Source organism: Pseudophryne corroboree, chromosome 12 (genome assembly GCF_028390025.1).
Source record: "Pseudophryne corroboree isolate aPseCor3 chromosome 12, aPseCor3.hap2, whole genome shotgun sequence".
NCBI classification, from domain to species: domain Eukaryota; kingdom Metazoa; phylum Chordata; class Amphibia; order Anura; family Myobatrachidae; genus Pseudophryne; species Pseudophryne corroboree.
In genome coordinates this window covers 171396326-171420806 of record NC_086455.1, presented here as the reverse complement: position 1 = coordinate 171420806, position 24481 = coordinate 171396326, and the positions used below count along the sequence as shown (strand labels likewise).

At 47.2% G+C, this 24481-nt stretch overlaps 1 protein-coding gene across 2 annotated transcripts in view; it reads left to right on the top strand.

Moving 5' to 3' along the window:
- C12H14orf28 (chromosome 12 C14orf28 homolog) overlaps nucleotides 1-23415 on the top strand; it is a 33252-nt gene extending 9837 nt beyond the window's left edge. For both annotated transcript variants that reach the window (XM_063948549.1, XM_063948550.1), the window contains exons 3-5: nucleotides 3455-3544; nucleotides 3660-3794; nucleotides 20155-23415. In XM_063948549.1, coding sequence (XP_063804619.1) covers nucleotides 3455-3544; nucleotides 3660-3794; nucleotides 20155-20338 — 409 coding nt within the window. In that variant the 3' untranslated portion in view covers nucleotides 20339-23415. The remainder of the gene's footprint in view (nucleotides 1-3454; nucleotides 3545-3659; nucleotides 3795-20154) is intronic.
- Nucleotides 23416-24481: the final 1066 nt, after the last annotated feature.

Sequence of the window (24481 nt, the reverse complement as noted above, 5' to 3'; positions counted from 1 at the left end):
TTCCACAAGGAAGGTGGGCTCATCTTGGGCGGCTGCCAGAGGGGTCTCGGCTTTACAACTTTGCCGAGCAGCTACTTGGTCAGGGGCAAACACGTTTGCAAAATTCTACGAATTGATACCCTGGCTGAGGAGGACCTGGAGTTCTCTCATTTGGTGCTGCAGAGTCATCCGCACTCTCCCGCCCGTTTGGGAGCTTTGGTATAATCCCCATGGTCCTTACGGAGTTCCCAGCATCCACTAGGACGTCAGAGAAAATAAGAATTTACTTACCGATAATTCTATTTCTCGTAGTCCGTAGTGGATGCTGGGCGCCCATCCCAAGTGCGGATTGTCTGCAATACTTGTACATAGTTATTGTTAACTAATCGGGTTCTTGTTGTGAGCCATCTATTCAGAGGCTCCTCTGTTATCATGCTGTTAACTGGGTTTCATATCACAAGTTGTACGGTGAGATTGGTGTGGCTGGTATGAGTCTTACCCGGGATTCAAAATCCTTCCTTATTGTGTACGCTCGTCCGGGCACAGTATCCTAACTGAGGCTTGGAGGAGGGTCATAGGGGGAGGAGCCAGTGCACACCAGATAGTCCTAAAGCTTTCTTTAGATGTGCTCAGTCTCCTGCGGAGCCGCTATTCCCCATGGTCCTTACGGAGTTCCCAGCATCCACTACGGACTACGAGAAATAGAATTATCGGTAAGTAAATTCTTATTTTTTGTTACCTGGGATCAAGAAACACTGACACATTTTACACATTACACCAGATAAGAATCCCCATTTTACACCTTGCAGCAGGCTGAATCCACATTTTACACATTACGGCAGGCATGAGTCTCCATTTTACACATTATGGCAGGCATGAGTCTCCATTTTACACATTATGGCAGGCATGAGTCTCCATTTTAAATATTGTGACAGGCATGAGTCTCCATTTTAAACATTGTGACAGGCAAGAGTCCCCATTTTACACACTGCGCCAGGCAAGAGTCCCTTTTTTACACATTATAGCAGGCAGAGTCCACTTCTATAAAGAGAGAGAGAGAGAGAAAGAAAGAGAAAGAAAGAGAAAGAGTGTGTTATACTTACGATTGCAGCAGCATCCACCGGCCAGCTGTCCTCTTCCATCCTGCTTCGCTTCTCGCCCTATTTTGCGTTATCTCTCCCAGTCAGAAGCGGAGAAGGGGGAGCAGGGAGGCTGCCCTGCTCACGGATGGCCGCAGCGGCCATCCTCTGTAGGTGCAGAGACAGAGATAAAGCTATCTCCGTCTCTCCATCAGGGGGGTTCTGCTGCCGCACGACCAGTGTCAGGGAGCGGGTGGCAGGAGCCGCAGCTCAATAAGGAAAGAGCCACATGCGGCTCAAGAGCGGCGGGTTGGCCACCGCTTTATACAGATGTCACCAAACGATGCTGCATGCTGCTCGGTAAATGCTGGGCCGCTTTATTTCTACACTGCAATTTAGATTTCAGTTTGGACACGTCCCTCCCACATCTGCACATGTTACATCTGCCCCACCTAAAGTGTAGTACAGTTTTGCCAAGGTACAAATCACAACTGTTTTTTATTTTGTTTTCCTCCCAACTTTAAATCGGCCCCCTATCGTAAAACTTTTTGCAGAAACTTCGACTGGTCAAGACTGAGTGCTGCTTGTTTCTCCTCTGTATGAGCAATGCTGCGGTCACTCACAAATACTGTATTATTGCTTTGGGGATATCTTTCAGTGTGATCTACCCTTACCTACTAACATTTAATCCCTTGCAGAAAGCAGGTTGTCCACACCTCAAAACTATCCCGTGCATGCACCATTATCTCAGTAGTTACATCCTTACCACATTCATTTGTGGTCTCCTGGTTTTTCGTCTCAGCTGTTGTGACCTGGCTCCCCTCAACCATTTTGGTTTTCCATGAACCAAACTGAGGCCACTTCGGTTCACCATGAACGTGGCTGTCAAGTCGATTTTTCTTATTAACGTTTTACTGACGTTATAAATGCTGTCAATCATTGTACAGGCTACAATGTAAAATTCTCATTTACAAAGCTATCCTCAATACTGATCCTTTTTACATCTCTCCTTTAATGTCTGTATATTTTCAGTCTGCCAATGGCCTTCTATCATTGCCCTATCTCTACCTTTCTTTTCACTCCTCATCTTTATGATCACACGTGGCCTGTCAGCTGTACAAAACTAATACTTTTATAGTGTTCATTGTAGCACCTGTCACAACCATGCAGTTCTTCTTTCCTGCCTGGGCTGTCGATCTCTGCTCTTGTGCTTCTAAAGTGTGCTAGAAGCACCAGAGCAGAGCACAACACCCCAGGCAGGAAGGAGGAACTGCACAGGTTGTGACAAGCAGGACTCTGTTTGCTTGCTACTATATCTGTTAATCAAGATATATATTTTTTGTATTATATATATATTTTTTTTTATTATACCAAGCTGCAGAATATGTTCCTACTATATTAATAGTGGATGGTAACGCTGTTAAGATACAGATGAGGTCTACACCCCAGACAATCTGTCATTAAAAAAAAATGTACATTGCTCACCTGAAGTGTCTAAAGTGTAACTTTAATGTAGTCATTCCCTTTAATAGACTTGTTCAGTGCAGTAGGTATTTGCTTTGGAAACCCTTGTACTCCCTGGTGTCAGGCAGTTCCCAGTGATGTCATTACGTGGTATCTGTGTAGGAATGTGGCTTCAGTAATAGCACGTTGCTGTAGAGGGCTCGGGAGCTATGACCTGGACCTTCTCATTGACTCACTGTAATACTCTACGTTGAAATGTACGTAATCGAAGCACAAAGGAACAGTAAACCCATAAGACTGGTATATTTGCTGTACATGATAATAGGAAGCTATAGAACTATGGTGGTCATTCCAAGTTGATCGCAGCCAACTTTTTGCTGCTGCTGCGATCAACTAGTCCAAGCCTATGGGGGGTGTATTTTAGCTTTGCAGGGCTGCGATCGCCTGTGCAGCCCTGCTAAGCTAAAAAAATTTCACGCATAACAAGACCAGCCTTGGACATACTTACCCTGTGCGACAATCTCTGCGATGCTGGAGCCGGCTTTGACGTCAGACAAGCCGCTGTGTGCAAACAGGTCGGAATGACCCCCTATAGTGTGGTGTGTAGAGCAGAAAGGAACCCTACGCTGGGAAGGTACCACTCTGGTACAGCGGCTGTGTGCTTAGGACCACGTCATTGTCAGAAGTGCGGAGATCCCAGGGTTAGGCTGGCTGTCCGAGGAACCAACCTGCACGCTGGTAGAAACATGGGAAGTATAAAACGGAAACCACCACTACAGCGCAGAAAATGAAAGATCCCTTTTCAGCTGTCGGTGGTGCTCCACGTTCTTCCATCCCATTCCGTTCATTTGAATAAACACTCTGAATACTTTTGAAAAGCATATACTATACCTTGTGATTTATACAATATACACTGTGCCTGTTTATTTCAGCCCCCCTCATGACATACCACACGGGGACCTCGTTCAGATGGCGGTGGATGAGCTGTTCTGCTCCAGGATGGAAGTATGTGAAGAGACCGGGTAGGTGACCACAGCACTGGATGGTGACGCCACTGTAGGTGCTACATATGTAGGTATATACAGTATATAGGTGTTTGTGCTATGCTGGTAGGTGAGACTTTTCTGTCTCTTCTAGGTGTGGCTGCTTGAGAGAATTTTCTCAGAGAATTTTCTGTCACGGAGCTCCGCCATTTGTTATCTTAAACATGGAGCAATGGAAGTCAGAAGACCTGGCTTATGTACCATATAACCTGGACTTATCCGATCATAAGTAAGTATAAAGTGACCATGAGCCCAGTACTAAGATGAGCGGAGACTGCCTGAGCTATCTCCGACTATAGTTGTACTACAAAGCCCAGCAACCACCGCCGGCCAGTATGCATGCTGAGTTATATGTTTGTGGGTAGCTTGGCTCTTCCCACATAGGCTATAGACTGAGTCCATGGACAATATACGTTAATATGTGGTTTATTAATGATCTCAGGAGGGCACATACCGACTACAGTAAGTCACATAAAGATGGTAAATTGTGTCTTGTTCATTCTTAAACGTTTACTGACCTGAAGTAATACAGAAAGAGAAAAATACTGTTCAGTTGGCCGATAAAAAGATTTTTTTTTCACATATTGATAATAATAATAAATTATACCCAAGTAGGTGGATTAAATAGGGTTTACATATGTACCAAAAAATATTATATCCAGAGAAAACTAATGCAAACTGTAGATCACTTAGTCCACGCCTACAGGGAGTCATTCCGAGTTGATCGCTAGTGAAAAATGTTCGCAGCGATTAAGTAAAAAAGCGGCACTTCTGCGCATGCGCGACTTACTTTCACAACGGGCGATGTATTTTTACACAAGGTCTAGTGACGCTTTTCAGTCGCAATGGCAGCTGCAGAGTGATTGACATGAAGTGGGCGTTTCTGGGTGTCAACTGACCGTTTTCAGGGAGTGTTCCAAAAAACGCAGGCGTGCCAGGAAAAACGCAGGCGTGGCTGGCCGAACGCAGGGCGTGTTTGTGACGTCAAATCTGGAACTGAACAGTCTGAAGTGATCGCAAGCGCTGAGTAAGTCTGCAGCTACTCTAAAACCGCACAATTTTTTTTTGTAGCCGCTCTGCGATCCTTTCGTTCGCACTTCTGCTAAGATACACTCCCAGTGGGTGGCGGCTTAGCGTTTGCACGGCTGCTAAAAACAGCTAGCGAGCGAACAACTCTGAATGACCCCCATAGTTCATAGGGCGTAAGAGACTTCTGTTTCTCTATCGTCCTAGTGGATGCTGGGGTTCCTGAAAGGACCATGGGGAATAGCGGCTCCGCAGGAGACAGGGCACAAAAAGTAAAGCTTTTCCGATCAGGTGGTGTGCACTGGCTCCTCCCCCTATGACCCTCCTCCAGACTCCAGTTAGATTTTTGTGCCCGGCCGAGAAGGGTGCAATCTAGGTGGCTCTCCTAAAGAGCTGCTTAGAGAAAGTTTAGCTAGGTTTTTTATGTTACAGTGATTCCTGCTGGCAACAGGATCACTGCAGCGAGGGACTGAGGGGAGAAGGAGTCAACTCACCTGCGTGCAGGATGGATTGGCTTCTTGGCTACTGGACATCAAGCTCCAGAGGGACGATCACAGGTACAGCCTGGATGGTCACCGGAGCCGCGCCGCCGGCCCCCTTGCAGATGCTGAAGACAGAAGAGGTCCAGAATCGGCGGCTGAAGACTCCTGCAGTCTTCTAAAGGTAGCGCACAGCACTGCAGCTGTGCGCCATTTTCCTCTCAGCACACTTCACACGGCAGTCACTGAGGGTGCAGGGCGCTGGGAGGGGGGCGCCCTGGGAGGCAAAATGAGTACCTATAAAGGCTAAAAATACCTCACATATAGCCCTAGAGGCTATATGGAGATATTTAACCCCTGCCTGATTTCTCAAAATAGCGGGAGACGAGCCCGCCGGAAAAGGGGCGGGGCCTATCTCCTCAGCACACGGCGCCATTTCCTCTCACAGCTCCGCTGGTCAGGACGGCTCCCAGGTCTCTCCCCTGCACTGCACTACAGAAACAGGGTAAAACAGAGAGGGGGGGCAAATTTATGGCGATATTTTTATATAACAAAGCAGCTATAGGGGAGCACTTATTATAAGGCTATCCCTGATATATATATAGCGCTTTTGGTGTGTGCTGGCAAACTCTCCCTCTGTCTCCCCAAAGGGCTAGTGGGTCCTGTCTTCATTAGGAGCATTCCCTGTGTGTCTGCTGTGTGTCGGTACGTGTGTGTCGACATGTATGAGGACGATATTGGTGTGGAGGCGGAGCAATTGCCAAATATGGGGATGTCACCTCCTAGGGGGTCGACACCAGAATGGATGCCTTTATTTATGGAACTACGGGATAGTGTCAACACGCTAAAGCAGTCGTTTGACGACATGAGACGGCCGGACAATCAATTAGTGCCTGTCCAGGCGACTCAAACACCGTCAGGGGCTGTGAAACGCCCTTTGCCTCAGTCGGTCGACACAGACCCAGACACAGGCGATGACTCCAGTGGTGACGGTGACGAATCAACCGTATTTTCCAGTAGGGCCACACGTTATATGATTTTGGCAATGAAGGAGGCGTTACATTTAGCTGATACTACAGGTACCACTAAACAGGGTATTATGTGGGGTATGAAAAAACTACCTATAGTTTTTCCTGAATCAGAAGAACTAAATGACGTGTGTAATGAAGCGTGGGTTGCCCCTGATAAAAAGCTGATAATTTCAAAGAAATTATTGGCATTATACCCTTTCCCGCCAGAGGTTAGGGAGCGCTGGGAAACACCTCCTAGGGTGGACAAGGCGCTAACACGCTTATCTAAACAAGTGGCGTTACCCTCTCCTGAGACGGCCGCACTTAAAGATCCATCAGATAGGAGGATGGAAAATATCCAAAAAAGTATATACACACATGCAGGTGTTATACTACGACCAGCTGTAGCAACTGCCTGGATGGGCAGTGCGGGGGTAGTTTGGTCAGAATCCCTGATTGAAAATATTGATACCCTGGACAGGGACAATATTTTACTGTCGTTAGAACAAATAAAGGATGCATTTCTTTATATGCGTGATGCACAGAGGGATATATGCACACTGGCATCACGGGTAAGTGCTATGTCCATTTCGGCCAGAAGAGCTTTATGGACGCGACAGTGGACAGGCGATGCGGATTCAAAACGGCATATGGAAGTTTTGCCGTATAAGGGGGAGGAGTTATTTGGAGTCGGTCTATCAGATTTGGTGGCCACGGCTACAGCCGGGAAATCCACCTTTCTACCTCAAGTCACTCCCCAACAGAAAAAGGCACCGACTTTTCAACCGCAGCCCTTTCGTTCCTTTAAAAATAAGAGAGCAAAGGGCTATTCATATTTGCCACGAGGAAAAGGTCGAGGGAAGAGACAGCAACACGCAGCTCCTTCCCAGGATCAGAAGCCCTCCCCGGCTTCTACAAAAGCCTCAGCATGACGCTGGGGCTTCTCAAGCGGACTCGGGGACGGTGGGCGGTCGTCTCAAAAATTACAGCGCGCAGTGGGCTCACTCGCAAGTAGATCCCTGGATCCTGCAGATAATATCTCAGGGATACAGGTTGGAATTAGAGACAGATCCACCTCGCCGTTTCCTGAGGTCTGCTTTACCAACGTCCCCCTCCGAAAGGGAGACGGTGTTGGAAGCCATTCACAAGCTGTACTCTCAGCAGGTGATAGTCAAGGTACCTCTTCTGCAACAAGGGAAGGGGTATTATTCCACTCTTTTTGTGGTACCGAAGCCGGATGGCTCGGTAAGGCCTATTCTAAATCTGAAGTCCTTGAACCTGTACATAAAGAAGTTCAAGTTCAAAATGGAGTCACTCAGAGCAGTGATAGCGAACCTGGAAGAGGGGGACTTTATGGTATCCTTGGACATCAAGGATGCGTATCTCCACGTTCCAATTTACCCCTCACACCAGGGGTACCTCAGGTTCGTTGTACAAAACTGTCACTATCAGTTTCAGACGCTGCCGTTCGGATTGTCCACGGCACCTCGGATCTTTACAAAGGTAATGGCCGAGATGATGATTCTTCTTCGAAGAAAAGGCGTATTAATTATCCCATACTTGGACGATCTCCTAATAAGGGCGAGGTCCAGAGAACAGCTAGAGATGGGATTAGCACTGTCTCAAGAAGTGCTAAAACAGCACGGGTGGATTCTGAATATTCCAAAATCCCAGTTAATGCCGACAACTCGTCTGCTGTTCCTAGGGATGATTCTGGACACGGTTCAGAAAAAGGTTTTTCTCCCGGAGGAAAAAGCCAAGGAGTTATCCGAGCTTGTCAGGAACCTCCTAAAACCAGGAAAGGTGTCTGTACATCAATGCACAAGAGTCCTGGGAAAAATGGTGGCTTCTTACGAAGCGATTCCATTCGGCAGATTCCACGCAAGAATTTTCCAAAGGGATCTGTTGGACAAATGGTCAGGGTCGCATCTTCAGATGCACCTACGGATAACCCTGTCTCCAAGGACAAGGGTGTCTCTTCTGTGGTGGTTGCAGGAGGCTCATCTATTGGAGGGCCGCAGATTCGGCATACAGGATTGGATCCTGGTGACCACGGACGCCAGCCTGAGAGGCTGGGGAGCAGTCACACAAGGAAGAAACTTCCAGGGAGTATGGACGAGCTTGGAAACGTCTCTTCACATAAACATTCTGGAACTAAGAGCAATATACAATGCTCTAAACCAGGCAGAACCTCTGCTTCAGGGAAAACCGGTATTGATCCAGTCGGACAACATCACGGCAGTCGCCCATGTGAACAGACAGGGCGGCACAAGAAGCAGGAGGGCAATGGCAGAAGCTGCAAGGATTCTTCGCTGGGCAGAGAATCATGTGATAGCACTGTCAGCAGTGTTCATCCCGGGAGTGGACAACTGGGAAGCAGACTTCCTCAGCAGACACGATCTTCACCCGGGAGAGTGGGGACTTCATCCAGAAGTCTTCCACATGCTGGTAACCCGTTGGGAAAGACCAATGGTGGACATGATGGCGTCTCGCCTCAACAAAAAACTGGACAGGTATTGCGCCAGGTCAAGAGATCCGCAGGCAATAGCTGTGGACGCGCTGGTAACGCCTTGGGTGTACCAGTCGGTGTATGTGTTTCCTCCTCTGCCTCTCATACCAAAAGTATTGAGAATTATACGGCAAAGAGGCGTAAGAACGATACTAGTGGTTCCGGATTGGCCAAGGAGGACTTGGTACCCGGAACTTCAAGAGATGATCACGGAAGATCCGTGGCCTCTACCTCTAAGGAGGGACTTGCTTCAGCAGGGTCCCTGTCTGTTTCAAGACTTACCGCGGCTGCGTTTGACGGCATGGCGGTTGAACGCCGGATCCTAAAGGAAAGAGGCATGCCGGAAGAAGTCATTCCTACTTTGATTAAAGCAAGGAAGGAAGTAACCGTGCAACATTATCACCGAATTTGGCGAAAATATGTTGCGTGGTGCGAAGATCGGAGTGCTCCGACGGAGGAATTTCAACTGGGTCGATTCCTACATTTCCTGCAATCAGGATTGTCAATGGGTCTCAAATTGGGATCTATTAAGGTTCAAATTTCGGCCCTGTCGATTTTCTTTCAAAAAGAATTGGCTTCAGTCCCTGAAGTCCAGACCTTTGTTAAGGGAGTGCTGCATATACAGCCTCCTGTGGTGCCTCCAGTGGCACCGTGGGATCTAAATGTGGTTTTGGACTTCCTAAAATCTCATTGGTTTGAACCACTAAAAAAGGTGGATTTGAAATATCTCACATGGAAAGTGACCATGCTTCTAGCCCTGGCTTCTGCCAGGAGAGTGTCAGAATTGGCAGCTTTATCTTACAAAAGCCCATATCTGATTTTCCATTCGGACAGGGCAGAACTGCGGACTCGTCCGCATTTTCTCCCTAAGGTGGTGTCAGCATTTCATTTGAACCAGCCTATTGTAGTGCCTGCGGCTACAAGTGACTTGGAGGACTCCAAGTTACTGGACGTTGTCAGAGCATTAAAAATATATATTGCAAGGACAGCTGGAGTCAGAAAATCTGACTCGTTGTTTATATTGTATGCACCCAACAAGATGGGTGCTCCTGCGTCTAAACAGACGATTGCTCGTTGGATCTGTAGCACAATCCAACTTGCACATTCTGTGGCAGGCTTGCCACAGCCTAAATCTGTAAAGGCCCACTCCACAAGGAAGGTGGGCTCATCTTGGGCGGCTGCCCGAGGGGTCTCGGCATTACAACTTTGCCGAGCAGCTACGTGGTCAGGGGAGAACACGTTTGTAAAATTTTACAAATTTGATACTCTGGCTAAGGAGGACCTGGAGTTCTCTCATTCGGTGCTGCAGAGTCATCCGCACTCTCCCGCCCGTTTGGGAGCTTTGGTATAATCCCCATGGTCCTTTCAGGAACCCCAGCATCCACTAGGACGATAGAGAAAATAAGATTTTACTTACCGATAAATCTATTTCTCGGAGTCCGTAGTGGATGCTGGGCGCCCATCCCAAGTGCGGATTATCTGCATAAGTTGTACATAGTTATTGTTAACTAATTCGGGTTATTGTTGAAGGAAGCCATCTTTCAGAGGCTCCGCTGTTATCATACTGTTAACTGGGTTTAGATCACAAGTTGTACGGTGTGATTGGTGTGGCTGGTATGAGTCTTACCCGGGATTCAAAATCCTCCCTTATTGTGTACGCTCGTCCGGGCACAGTACCTAACTGGAGTCTGGAGGAGGGTCATAGGGGGAGGAGCCAGTGCACACCACCTGATCGGAAAAGCTTTACTTTTTGTGCCCTGTCTCCTGCGGAGCCGCTATTCCCCATGGTCCTTTCAGGAACCCCAGCATCCACTACGGACTCCGAGAAATAGATTTATCGGTAAGTAAAATCTTATTTTCCCTTTGCTCCATGCAGGTAAGTATAATGCAATCCACATGCAAATACAGATGGAGCCTTTCTTATCCATCCTATCCTAGTCAGGCGTGCACTCCCAGCGTGACTAGGTGATCCGTCCGCCGGGAGTGCACAGAGACGCTCCCATTTAGAGCGTCTCTGTCCGGGCGCACGGATGGAGACGCTCTCCATTAAAGTGAATGGGGAGCGTCTCCGTCCGGGCGTGCGCACCCCTCCAGACGGAGACGCTCACAGTGACTAGGTGCGCCCAGGCGGGCGCGCCTAGTCACAGACGTGGCTCCATCTATAGATCCCCTGGGGAGAAATGTATGCTTGCCTGATAGACCCTCCATGTACTGCAGATGGCACACATACAGTAGGAGCTGCACACAGACATGTTGTCACCTAATCTCCACTGCGGGGCTGGCTGTCCAGTGCCGGAGAGAACGCTCTGTGGATACCAAGCTGTAGCCGGTTGTAGCCTCCGTAATTATTTCGCTTTATAGCACAGTCCCGTACGGTGCGTATGGGGGTCAGTGGTAAGTCAGTGGTGATCCCCCAATAAAGGGAGCTTTATCGAAGAGTGCAATAATTCACCTTTATACCCGCGGGCTCTAATTTCCATTGGTGTAACTTCTAATGACTACATCTATTGCACATGCAGCATCCGTATTCATTCCACATCCCTAGGATCCACCTACCAAAGGATAGAATATTTTTCGTATATATTTAAACCCTATATGATCCCCCTACTTGGGTATAATCTATTTTCTCTATCGTCCTAAGTGGATGCTGGGGTTCCTGAAAGGACCATGGGGAATAGCGGCTCCGCAGGAGACAGGGCACAAAAAAGTAAAGCTTTTACCAGATCAGGTGGTGTGCACTGGCTCCTCCCCCTATGACCCTCCTCCAGACTCCAGTTAGATTTTGTGCCCGAACGAGAAGGGTGCAATCTAGGTGGCTCTCCTAAAGAGCTGCTTAGAGAAAGTTTAGCTTAGGTTTTTTACTTTACAGTGAGTCCTGCTGGCAACAGGATCACTGCAACGAGGGACTTAGGGGAGAAGTAGTGAACTCACCTGCGTGCAGAGTGGATTTGCTGCTTGGCTACTGGACACTAGCTCCAGAGGGACGATCACAGGTACAGCCTGGATGGTCACCGGAGCCGCGCCGCCGGCCCCCTTGCAGACGCTGAAGAGAGAAGAGGTCCAAAATCGGCGGCTGAAGACTCCTGAGTCTTCATAAAGGTAGCGCACAGCACTGCAGCTGTGCGCCATTTTCCTCTCAGCACACTTCACACAACAGTCACTGAGGGTGCAGAGCGCTGGGGGGGGCGCTCTGAGAGGCAAATAAAAACCTTATTAGAGGCAAAAAATACCTCACATATAGCCCACAGAGGCTATATGGAGATATTTAACCCCTGCCTAACTTCAAAAATAGCGGGAGACGAGCCCGCCGGAAAAGGGGCGGGGCCTATCTCCTCAGCACACAGCGCCATTTTCTCTCACAGAAAAGCTGGAGAGAAGGCTCCCAGGCTCTCCCCTGCACTGCACTACAGAAACAGGGTTAAAACAGAGAGGGGGGGCACTGATTTTGGCGATATTGTATATATATAAAAGATGCTATAAGGGAGAAACACTTATATAAGGTTGTCCCTATATAATTATAGCGTTTTTGGTGTGTGCTGGCAGACTCTCCCTCTGTCTCCCCAAAGGGCTAGTGGGTCCTGTCCTCTGTCAGAGCATTCCCGGTGTGTGTGCTATGTGTCGGTACGTGTGTGTCGACATGTATGAGGACGATGTTGGTGAGGAGGCGGAGAAATTGCCTGTAATGGTGATGTCACTCTCTAGGGAGTCGACACCGGAATGGATGGCTTATTTAGAGAATTACGTGAGAATGTCAACACGCTGCAAGGTCGGTTGACGACATGAGACGGCCGACAATCTATTAGGACCGGTCCAGGCGTCTCAGAAACACCGTCAGGGGTTTTAAAAACGCCCATTTACCTCAGTCGGTCGACACAGACACAGACACGGACACTAAAATACAGTGTCGACGGTGAATAAACAAACGTATTTCTCATTAGGGCCACACGTTAAGGGCAATGAAGGAGGTGTTACGTGTTTCTGATACTACAAGTACCACAAGAAAGGGTATTATGTGGGAGTGAAAAAACTACCTGTAGTTTTTCCTGAATCAGATAAAATAAAATGAAGTGTGTGAGGATGCGTAGGGTTACCCCGATAGCAAATATTGGCGTTATACCCTTTCCCGCCAGAAATTAGGGTACGTTGGGAAACACCCCTTAGGGTGATAAGGCGCTCACACGCTTATCAAGTGGCGTTACCGTCTCCAGATACGGCCGCCCTCAAGGAGCCAGCTGATAGGAAGCTGGAAAAATATCCTAAAAAGTATATACACACATACGGTGGTTATACTGCGACCAGCGATCGCCATCAGCCTGGAGATGCAGTGCTGGGTTGGCTTGGTCGGATTCCCTGACTGAAAATATTTTATTCATGTAGAGCATTTAATAGGATGCATTCTATATATATGTATGTGAGATGCACAGAGGGATATTTGCTCTCTGGCATCAAGATAAGTGCGTTGTCCATATCTCCCAGAAGATGTCAGGGACACGACAGTGGTCAGGTGATACAGATCCCATACGGCAGATGGAAGTATTGCTGTATAAAGGGAAGGAGTTATTTGGGGGTCGGTCCATCGGACCTGGGGACCACAGCAACAGCTGGGAAATCCAACCTTTTTTACCCCAAGTTACATCTCAGCTAAAAAAGACACCGTCTTTTCAGCCTCAATCTTTCCTTTCCCATGAGGGCATGCAGGCAAAAGGCCAGTCATATCTGCCCAGACATAGAGGTAAGGGAAGTAGACTGCGGCAGGCAGCCCTTTCCCAGGAAAAGAAGCCCTCCACCGCGTCTGCCAAGTCCTCAGCATGACGCTGGGGCCGTGCAAGCGGACTCAAGGTGGGGGGGTAGTCTCAAGAGTCTCAGGGCGCAGTGGGATCACTCGCAAGTTGACCCCTAGATCGTACGAGTATTATCCCAGGGGTAAAGATTGGAGAGTCGAGACATCTTCTCCTCGCAGGTTCCTGAAGTCTGCTTTACCAACGGCTCCCTCCGACAGGGAGGCAGCATTGGAAACAATTCACAAGCTGTATATCCAGCAGGTGATAATCAAAGTACCCCTCCTACGACAAGGAAAAGGGTATTATTTTTCCACACTATATGGTGGTACTGAAGCCAGACGGCTTGGGGACACATAGTCTAAATCTAAAATGTTTTGAACACTTACATAAAAGGTTCAAATCGAGATAAAGTCACTCAGAGCAGTGATAGCGAACCGGAAAAAAGGGGACTATATGGTGTCCCTGGACATCAAGGATTACCTCCATGTCCAAATTTTTGTCCTTCTCATCAAGGGTACCTCTGGTTCGTGGTACAGAACTGTCAATATCAGTTTCAGACGATGCCGTTTGAATTATCCACGGCACCCCGGGCCTTTTTACCAAGGTAATGGCCGAAAAGATGTTTCTTCAAAGAAAAAAGGCATCTAAATTATCCCTTACTTGCACGACCTAAAAAGGGCAAGTTCCAGAGAACAGTTGGAGGTCGGAAGAGCACTATCTAAAGTAGTTCTTCGACGGCACGACTGGATTCTAAATATTCCAAGAATCGCAGCTGTTTTCCGACGATACGTCTGCTGTTCCTAGGGATGATTCTGGACACGGTTCAGAAAAAGGTTTTTCTTCCCGAGGAAAAAGCCAAGGAGTTATCCGACCTGTCAGGAACCTCCTAAAACCAGGAAAGGTGTCTGTACAATGCACAAGAGTCCTGGGAAAAATGGTGGCTTTTTACGAAGCAATTCCATTCGGCAGATTCCATGCAAGAATTTTCCAAAGGGATCTGTTGGACAAATGGTCAGGGTCGCATCCTCAGATGCACCTGCGAATAACCCTGTCGCCAAGGACAAGGGTATATCTTCTGTGGTGGTTGCAAAAGGCTCATCTATTGGAGGGCCGCAGATTCGGCATACAGGATTTGATCCTGGTGACCACGGACGCCAGCCTGAGAGGCTGGGGAGCAGTCACACAAGGAAGAAACTTCCAGGGGGTATGGACGAACCTGGAAAAGTCTCTTCACATAAACATTCTGGTACTAAGAGCAATCTAAAATGCTCTAAGCCAGGCGGAACCACTCCTGCAAGGAAAACCGGTGTTGATTCAGTCGGACAACATCACGGCGGTCGCCCATGTAAACAGACAGGGCGGCACAAGAAGCAGGAGTGCAATGGCAGAAGCTGCCAAGATTCTTCGCTGGGCGGAAAATCACGTAATAGCACTGTCAGCAGTGTTCTTCCCGGGCGTGGACAACTGGGAAGCAGACTTCCTCAGCAGACACGATATTCACCCGGGAGAGGGGGGTCTTCATCCAGAAGTCTTCCACATGCTAATAAACTGTTGGGAAAGACCAATGGTAGACATGATGGCGTCTCGCCTCAACAAGAAACTGGACAAGTATTGCGCCAGGTCAAGAGATCCACAGGCAATAGCTGTGGACGCACTGGTAACACCTTGGGTGTACAAATCAGTATATGTGTTTCCTCCTCTGCCTCTCATACCAAAGGTATTGAAGATTATACGGTGAAGAGGAGTAAGAACAATACTAGTGGCTCCGGATTGGCCAAGAAGGACTTGGTACCCGGAACTTCAAGAGTTGGTCACGGACGACCCGTGCCCTCTACTTCTGAGAAGGGACCTGCTACAACAGGGTCCCTGTCTCTTTCAAGACTTACCGCGGCTGCGTTTGACGGCATGGCGGTTGAACGCCAGATCCTAAAAGGGAAAGGCATTCCAGAAGAAGTCATTCCTACCTTGATTAAGGCAAGGAAGGAAGTCACCGCGAAACATTATCACCGCATTTGGCGAAAATATGTCGCGTGGTGCGAGGATCGGAGTGTTCCGACGGAGGAATTTCAACTGGGTCGTTTCCTACATTTCCTACAATCAGGATTGTCTATGGGTCTCAAATTGAGATCTATTAAGGTTCAAATTTCGGCCCTGTCAATATTCTTCCAAAAAGAATTGGCCTCAGTTCCTGAGGTACAGACTTTTGTTAAAGGAGTACTGCATATACAGCCTCCTGTGTTGCCTCCGGTGGCACCGTGGGATCTAAATGTAGTTTTAGATTTCCTCAAATCCCATTGGTTTGAACCATTGAAAAAGGTGGATTTTAAATATCTCACATGGAAAGTGACTATGTTACTGGCCCTGGCTTCCGCCAGGAGAGTATCTGAATTGGCGGCTTTATCTTATAAAAGCCCTTATCTAATCTTCCATTCGGATAGGGCAGAACTGAGGACTCGTCCGCATTTTCTCCCTAAGGTGGTATCAGCGTTTCACCTGAACCAACCTATTGTGGTGCCTGCGGCCACTGGCGACTTGGAGGACTCCAAGTTGTTGGACGTTGTCAGAGCCTTAAAAATATACATTTCAAGGACGGCTGAAGTCAGAAAATCTGACTCGCTGTTGATACTATATGCACCCAACAAGTTGGGTGCCCCTGCTTCTAAGCAGACGATTGCTCGTTGGATTTGTAACACAATTCAACTTGCTCATTCTGTGGCAGGCCTGCCACAGCCTAAATCTGTTAAGGCCCATTCCACAAGGAAGGTGGGCTCATCTTGGGCGGCTGCCCGAGGGGTCTCGGCATTACAATTCTGCCGAGCAGCTACGTGGTCGGGGGAAAACACGTTTGTAAAATTCTACAAATTTGATACCCTGGCAAAAGAGGACTTGGAATTCTCTCATTCGGTGCTGCAGAGTCATCCGCACTCTCCCGCCCGTTTGGGAGCTTTGGTATAATCCCCATGGTCCTTTCAGGAACCCCAGCATCCACTTAGGACGATAGAGAAAATAAGAATTTACTTACCGATAATTCTATTTCTCGGAGTCCGTAGTGGATGCTGGGCGCCCATCCCAAGTGCGGATTATCTGCAATACTGTACATAGTTATTGTTAACAAATTCGGGTTATATTGTTAAGGAGCCATCTTTAAGAGGCTCTTTCTGTTATCATACTGTTAACTGGGTTTAGATCACAAGTTGTACGGTGTGATTGGTGTGGCTGGTATGAGTCTTACCCGGGATTCAAATTGCCTCCCTTATTGTGTACGCTCGTCCGGGCACAGTACCTAACTGGAGTCTGGAGGAGGGTCATAGGGGGAGGAGCCAGTGCACACCACCTGATCTGGTAAAAGCTTTACTTTTTTGTGCCCTGTCTCCTGCGGAGCCGCTATTCCCCATGGTCCTTTCAGGAACCCCAGCATCCACTACGGACTCCGAGAAATAGAATTATCGGTAAGTAAATTCTTATTATTATTATTATTATTATTATCCATATGTGAAAAAAATCTTTTTATTGAACAATTGAACAGTATTTTGAGATGTATTATTATTGTTTTTTATAAATATTTTTTTTATTGAAGCAAATGCATCATAACAGGTTCGGCAACTGGCAGATATGGTACATATTGAACATAGCCGGGTAGAGATGCTGGACAGTATGGCTGAGTTGGTGAAATAAATTGCCAGTAGCATGTTATATATAGTGCCAATTAGTGAAATACAAGATGCAAAGAAAAACTAATGAAGTTTTCCAAACCAAAGTAGGAAGGCTGGAGCTACAGCCGTAGCCCATGTCCCGGAACTGACTACATATATTATGTTCTGACACAACCAAGACAAAAACATAGAGAGAAAAAAACATGGGTGTGAAAGTCAATTGCAACTGTAGAGCAAAGTATTACCGGGCAACTGCGGTAATCACAGGGAAAAGAGTCCCGTGGGAGAGTTCCACAAATTCTCCTAGGTTTTTGTACCCAAGATGGCCGAGGGCGGTCATGAACGCTGTGCTGTTGCAGGCTTGATTCCATGGAAGAGAGCGAGTGTCTGGACCCGATACCAGGATCAGAAGTTGTAGGGAGGCTTCAGCGATACCTCCACTGGCAGCATAGGGTTGCTTTTATAGGTTCTCTTTCCAAGCTGGTTTAATAATCAGGGTCCGGAGCACATGTAAGATGCGTCCACGCTTGGTGCCCCGCCCACCGGAAGTCCTATATTATTATTCTTAATGATTTATTATACAGTTATTGTTCCTCTAGTTATAATAGCGCCAGTTCTCTAGTTAATGCAGTGAGACGTGCAAGAGACTGTACAATGACTTGTAAACTGCAGAAGAAATGAAATAAATGTACAGATGTGTCCTCTTATGTCGTTGCTCTGTGCGCTACAAGGCGCGTTACACGTAACGCGTGCGTGCTGTGTGACTCTGTAGCACCGAGCGTATTTTCCCACAAAAATGCGCCTTAAGGGCAAGGTAATGGAATAGGACGCACGAGTAGCTTCTGCTGCTTAAACTGATATGCAGCATGGGTGTATTCTGTGTGTGACTGTGACTCTATGTGCAGACAACACTAACGTGGCATTTCGGACACAATAGAGCCACAATTACACACAGAATATAGGCAATAGCCACGCTGCATATCATTTTAATCAGCAGAAGCTGCTTGTGCTTCCTATTACTTTGCGTCTAAGACGCATTTTCATGGGTAAAAAAAGATGCTCTGTGGTGCCGTGTCCCGCTACGGCATGGCATGGCGCGAATTCCAGGGGCTGCTTAGCGTGACTGCAGCAGGGATGTAGAGGACACATGTGTATCTGTTGGACAGAGGATGAATTGCCAGAACTGGAATATAAAAGTAAGTGAGCGTAGAAGTGAGACGGCTTTTAAACACAAACTTTTTATCCCTAACAGAATATAGTTAATAGAATAAAATAATTTGTATCGCATGTTACTATCATGATCTTGTGTTCAGTCAATAACGTTTACACAAGTTCCCATACGAACAGATGCTACATTTACATTGTGTTTGTGCAAAGGGTAATTCAAATGAATAAAACAAAGAACGGGATTTGATTAGGCAAATAGCAGATAATGTGACTTGTATGACATTGCCAAGGGGGCTAATTCAGACCGGATCGCTGCTGTGCGAACCAGCGATCAGGTTTGAACTGCGAATGCGCCTGCGGTGATTGACAGGCAGAGGCGGTTGCTGGGCGGGAGGGGGCGGGCCGGAGGCGTTTGGCTGCTGTTTAGCGGGCACAGTCCGGGCAACGCAGGTATGCCCGGACCGATGGGGGGAGCTGGCCGCGGCGGCTGCGTGACGTCACACGCAGCCGCTGCAACCCGGGCAGCGACAAGTCGCTCCCTGCCAGCGTGCAGGAGCGGCACTGGCTGGGAGCTACTGCTACAGTACAAAAGCATTGCCGCTGTGCGATGCTTTTGTACTTGTGCGGCGGGGCGGACTACGATCAGGTCTGAATTAACCCCCAATGTCCATACTGATATGTAAATTTACAAATGCACCTATTAAAAAGGGCGTCTTTTACATCATCGTGATTGGACATCTTACAATGCCTGTGACAATATAATTTTCCATTATCTAAGAGAACATTAGAGAAGGTGCCAGGAGGGAGCAGCTTCTCTAGCACAGCGGGCACAGAGTCATTACCATCTGAATCCATACAGAAATACACTGTATGGAATCTGCTTAGATCTGACACCGGTCACATGCTTTGTCCCCAGACTAGCTTCTCTGCTGCTTTAGGAGTACAGGTCCCGGCAGAGTCAGCTGGGGATTGTTCCTAAAAGCCGGTCCCCTCTTTTCTGTTTCTCCGCATGCACTAAAGTACCTTCTGCAGAGTCACACGATTATTCCCCGGGACCCGCTTTGTCAGTTACTATAGGAAATCGATAAGGACATCCTACATACATTTTCCCATCATGGAAATAGTTACTCATTGTTGACATTACAGAACCTGACGAGAGCTCAAAATTGTCTCAATGTGAACGAATGTCCTCACCCAGGTTCTGTGATGCCAAAATGAGTATATAAAACTGCTACAAGGACAGACATGTACTTGTCCTGCTCAGGGATCAATATGATTTACCGACGGACGGGAGGCGGCCGTCAGTATTCCAACAATGACATTCCGTCCGTCAGTATGCCGGCAGCGGGGCAAGCACAAAGAGTTCCCTAGCAGGGTCAGTAACTCACAGATTCTATTCTCACTCTATGGGTGTCGTGGACAGCTACGAGTGGGTATAGCCTGTGATCCGGAATTCCAGCGTCTGTATCCTAACCGCCGGGATCTTGACTGCCGACAAATTAATTGCATCCCCCGCACACATATTGTACATACTGATGTGCCTGCAGCTGTAGCCAGCCAACTGCAAGGTCAGATCTGTCCTGTCCTTGGCAGGGAAATGTTTACAGTTACTGAATCTGTTATCTTACACAGGAAGCTAGTGACATCACTGACACACAAACATCTAGATGATGTCACTAGTTGTAATGGATGAATAGGCTGCGTTTAGATATAGTCCTGCTTTTCAATAGGCTGTGAGCCCCTGGTATGTTTTTTATACCCAGTCTTGTTTTAGTTCTGGTCTATTCCTAATTGTACAGAGCTACGGAGCATTTCGGGTAGTATGTAAACTGTAAAAACTCATGTTAATATAGGCTCAGTCTAGAATATAGCCGACGCTGTTGCATGAGGTCCACACATTTCTCAGCAGTGAGCCGCATTGGATAAAATAAGTCATGTGACCTGTTGACATGATCTGCCTTCAGGTACCTGCTGGAAGGCGCCACCCTGTTCAACAGAGACGAACACCATTACTCCGCAGCCTTCCAGATTGACGGATACTGGATGCACTACGACGGCCTGAGGAACGTAAACTTGATCCTTTTACACAAGCCTCCCGAGTTGCTGCTCCTGTCATCTTTAGTTTATGTGCGAGCTGCAGAGAAATGACCGCCGACAACTGTTCTTGAAAATCCTTAGTACGGTTATTTTTTAAGGGGGGAAAAAATGGCGCTAGTCTTAATGACGTTTGCACCCCCTATAAAGCAGACTAAGGTCTGTTACAGGGTACCTGTAATTTACTGTGGACGGAGTCGGCGCGTAGGCTGATCCAGCGGTCAGTGTTTCGGTCCTCTAGGAACTAGCAACGTCTTGCCTCACAGCTGTCCTCCCAATGCGAGGACTCTCTCTGATGGTGTGACGGGTATTTAATTCCCCCATGGTCCCCATAGCAGAGTAGCATTGAATAGGTGCGGCACTCACTGCTGCTGGAGGGCATGGCAATAAATGGGTGTTTCGGGGCTGGGAGGTGGCTGACAGGCATGCACCATCACCGAATAGAGGCGCGTCATACTTCAGTGATGTCGTTAGTTACTGGCGAATGGACAGGCCAGATTCTTCTCCGTGTTGGTTCAGCCATAAGCTGGCAGCCTGCACTATGTGTAGGGGTCAGGGACCCGTCAGAGAAGTGGATGTGGATTTGATGTCCTACGATTAGAGGATTGGGACTTTCTGCTCAAAGCTCCACACGAATGGCTGCCTGCGTCTTCCCTGATCCTGTATATGTTCTGTACACCCGCATTAGTCAGTAAGATAAATGACTAATTCATCGAGCACTAAGACAGTGATAGCATCTGTCTATATCTCTGCAGTTATGATGGGGTATATAAACCAGAGTGACGATGACTGGCTTGCAGCACGTGTAAGGGGGGGGGGGGCTTTGTGTGACATGGTCACAGAAGCTGCGCGGCCACAGTGTCTTTACAGGTTAGGTATGGGTGATCAGCGCTTAGGATCCAGCCGTTCACCATACCGACGGCAGGATCCCGGGGATTAGCATGTTGGTGGGGGCAACGAAGCCCCTTGCGGGCTCACTGCACTCGCCATACTGCGGGCTCGGTGGCTCGTCACAGGTTCTATTCCCACACTCTATGGGTGTTGTGGACACCCACGAGTGTGCTTAGTCCCTGTTAGTTGGCACGCCGACTGTCGGCATTTTGAGGTGGCGGGATGTAGGGGGAGGTACTGTGACCGGCAGTCTCCTGACTACATCCCGTCTCTCTCATACTTGTTCTGTTCCTTTATCTATTCCCAACAGGTTCTCTTTTCTTATGTGAGTTCTATTAGAATCTATGTGGATGATGGATTAAATGCAGCATTAATTGTTACTGTAGATACAGTATATCTTCTTAAAATAATGTTTAGGTAAAGAAGGCTTTAGAAAGTTCTAGTTGCAGTCTGTGTCGGCTCTATCCGGCAGCTTTGAAGCTGTTTCCAGTGCGGCTACATTGGTCCTGGCCAAGCAACACACTGCAGGCTGAATTCCGGAGCACCCTTCACGCACGAGCGTCCTGTCCAGCGTACATGCAGACTGTTACTGTGTGGGATTTGGGCTCTGCGGTTAAACACAGTGTGTTGTGGACTCCTACCCCTTTCACATCGAGAACTGGGTTATTGCCGGGTCACGGCGTTGTGTGAAAATAACCCAGGTGACGTGACCTGGCAATACCACCCAGGTTACAGGGCAGTGTGAGCGGTACTCTGGGTCATCCGATACGTGTCCCGTTCACACGGTATGGAGAGCCAGCTCACCGGCCACGAGGTGACGTCATCTCGAAGCCCCATCAATATCCCGGCTCCAGCCTGCAATGTGAACAGGCTTGACACCCGTATTCAGTGACTCCGTTTTGGTGTGAAAGGGGCATCAGTCTGTCAGGATGCCATGAACGCTCCTCCCTGACACCTGCTTGCCAGGACCAGAGGAGCATCAGACCCTACAGCTGAAAACCTCGTTAGGAGGACAGCCGCATAAGGTCTGTTGTTTATATGTTTGCAAAGAAGTGTTGAATTTTACAAATGACGTTAAATTAGTTTTTTTTTTTATTCCTTTGTCTTCACTTTTCACTGTGCAGCAAACCAGCAGTATCTCTGTATGCCAGTCTAGTCACACTGCAGTGCCAGGGTAGAGCAAACCAGCAGTATCTCTGTATGCCAGTCTAGTCACACTGCAGTGCCAGGGTAGAGCAAACCAGCAGTATCTCTGTATGCCAGTCTAGTCACACTGCAGTGCCAGGATAGAGCAAACCAGCAGTATCTCTGTATGCCAGTCTAGTCACACTGCAGTGCCAGGGTAGAGCAAACCAGCAGTATCTCTGTATGCCAGTCTAGTCACACTGCAGTGCCATGGTAGAGCAAACCAGCAGTATCTCTGTATGCCAGTCTAGTCACACTGCAGTGCCAGGGTAGAGCAAACCAGCAGTATCTCTGTATGCCAGTCTAGTCACACTGCAGTGCCAGGGTAGAGTGGCAATGTGTCGCATCTTCCTCACTTCAGGAGACAATGTATCATTAGTATTGCTCCATCTGTAGCTGTATTATAATTTATTCACCAGCTCAATATAGATACATTGTAACAAAGCACCAGGTGACTGATGTGCAGGGTTCTTGCAGTAACACAATGGATCTGTACAAACGGTGATTCCAAATCAGTGATTAGAGAAAATATTTTACTGTTAGTTTTTATTTTGTACCTTGATGGGAGGAAACCAGTTATCTAAAGGAATATAGCATCTCTTACTGATAGTATCTTCCTAACAAATGGCTGACCTGAGGGTTCCTGGAAGACAGATGTTGTGGACAGTTTTTCCCCCTAAAACTTCCAGTGTTTATCTTGAATAGTAAAGTGAAAATAGGTCCCTAATGAAGTTATGTTAAATTGTGTAATAAAAACCCAAATACTTTGGCTGTCCCTGGTATATTAAGGGCTCACGGCTTCTTCACACTTGGCATCCAAGGCAAAGTTTGGACTATGATAGTTCTGCAATGTGTAATATATATCTATATATCTTGTCTGAAATGATTGGGGAAGGAGGGGTGCAGCAAAGCAGAGATAAAGTATCAACCAATCGGCATCTGTCATTTTACAGGCTGTGTTTGACAAATGGCAAGCTTTGCTAAATCTCCCCCTAGATGAGAGAATAATCTATGCAATGCTTTGTAATTCTTTTTACACTTTTATTGTTTAATGAAATAAATTTATATGAAAAAAAAAAAAAATATCTTTGTGTTTATTTCTACTGGGTGTAAAAAGATCAATTGGGATGCAGTCAGGAGGCCGACGGGACCCGGCGTGGGTCTTGTGACCAGCGGTCAGTAGAGCAGAGGTCACACATACCCAAACTGATTCAATATCATTTTTTTTAAATCAAAAATGCAATATAAGGTTTAAATAACTATTTATATAATGTGATAATTAAAAAAAAAAAAAAAAAGTTTTGAAAAGAATAATTTCACCGCAATGGAGTGGGTGGCAGAAAGTGAGGTGTCAAAATACTAATAAACACAGTGTGCATAATTTTATTTATATATATATATATATATATATACACATACATACACACACACATACATACATACATAGTACTGTCCAAAATTTTAGGCATGTGTGGTAGGAATTGTTAAAAATAAACTTTTCAATTAACAAAATGCAAAGTGAATGAACAGAAAATAAATCTAAATCAAATCAATATTTGGTGTGACCTCCCTTTGCCTTCAAAACAGCATCAATTCTTCTAGGTACACTTGCACACAGTTTTTGAAGGAGCTCTGGAGGGCGGTTGTTCCAAACATCTTGGAGGAGTAATCACAGATCTATGGATGTAGGCTTGCTCAAATCCTTCTGTCTCTTCATGTAATCCCAGACAGACTCAATGCTGAGATCAGGGCTCTGTGGGGCCATATCATCACTTCCAGGACTCCTTGTTCTTATTTACGCTGAAGATAGTTCTTGGTGACATTGGCTGTATGTTTGGGTTTGTTGTCCTGCTCCAGAATAAATTTGGAACCAATCAGATGCCTCCCTGATGGTACTGCATGATGGATAAGTACCTGCCTGTATTTCTCAGCATTGAGGACACCATCCTGACCAAATTCCCAACTTCACAGGTGAAATGCAGCCGCAAACTTGCAGGGAACCTCCACCATGCGTCACTGTGGCCTGCAGACACTCATTACTGTACCGCTCTCCAGCCCTTCAGCAAACAAACTGCCTCCTTTTACACCAAATATTTTACATTTTGACTCATCAGTCTAAAA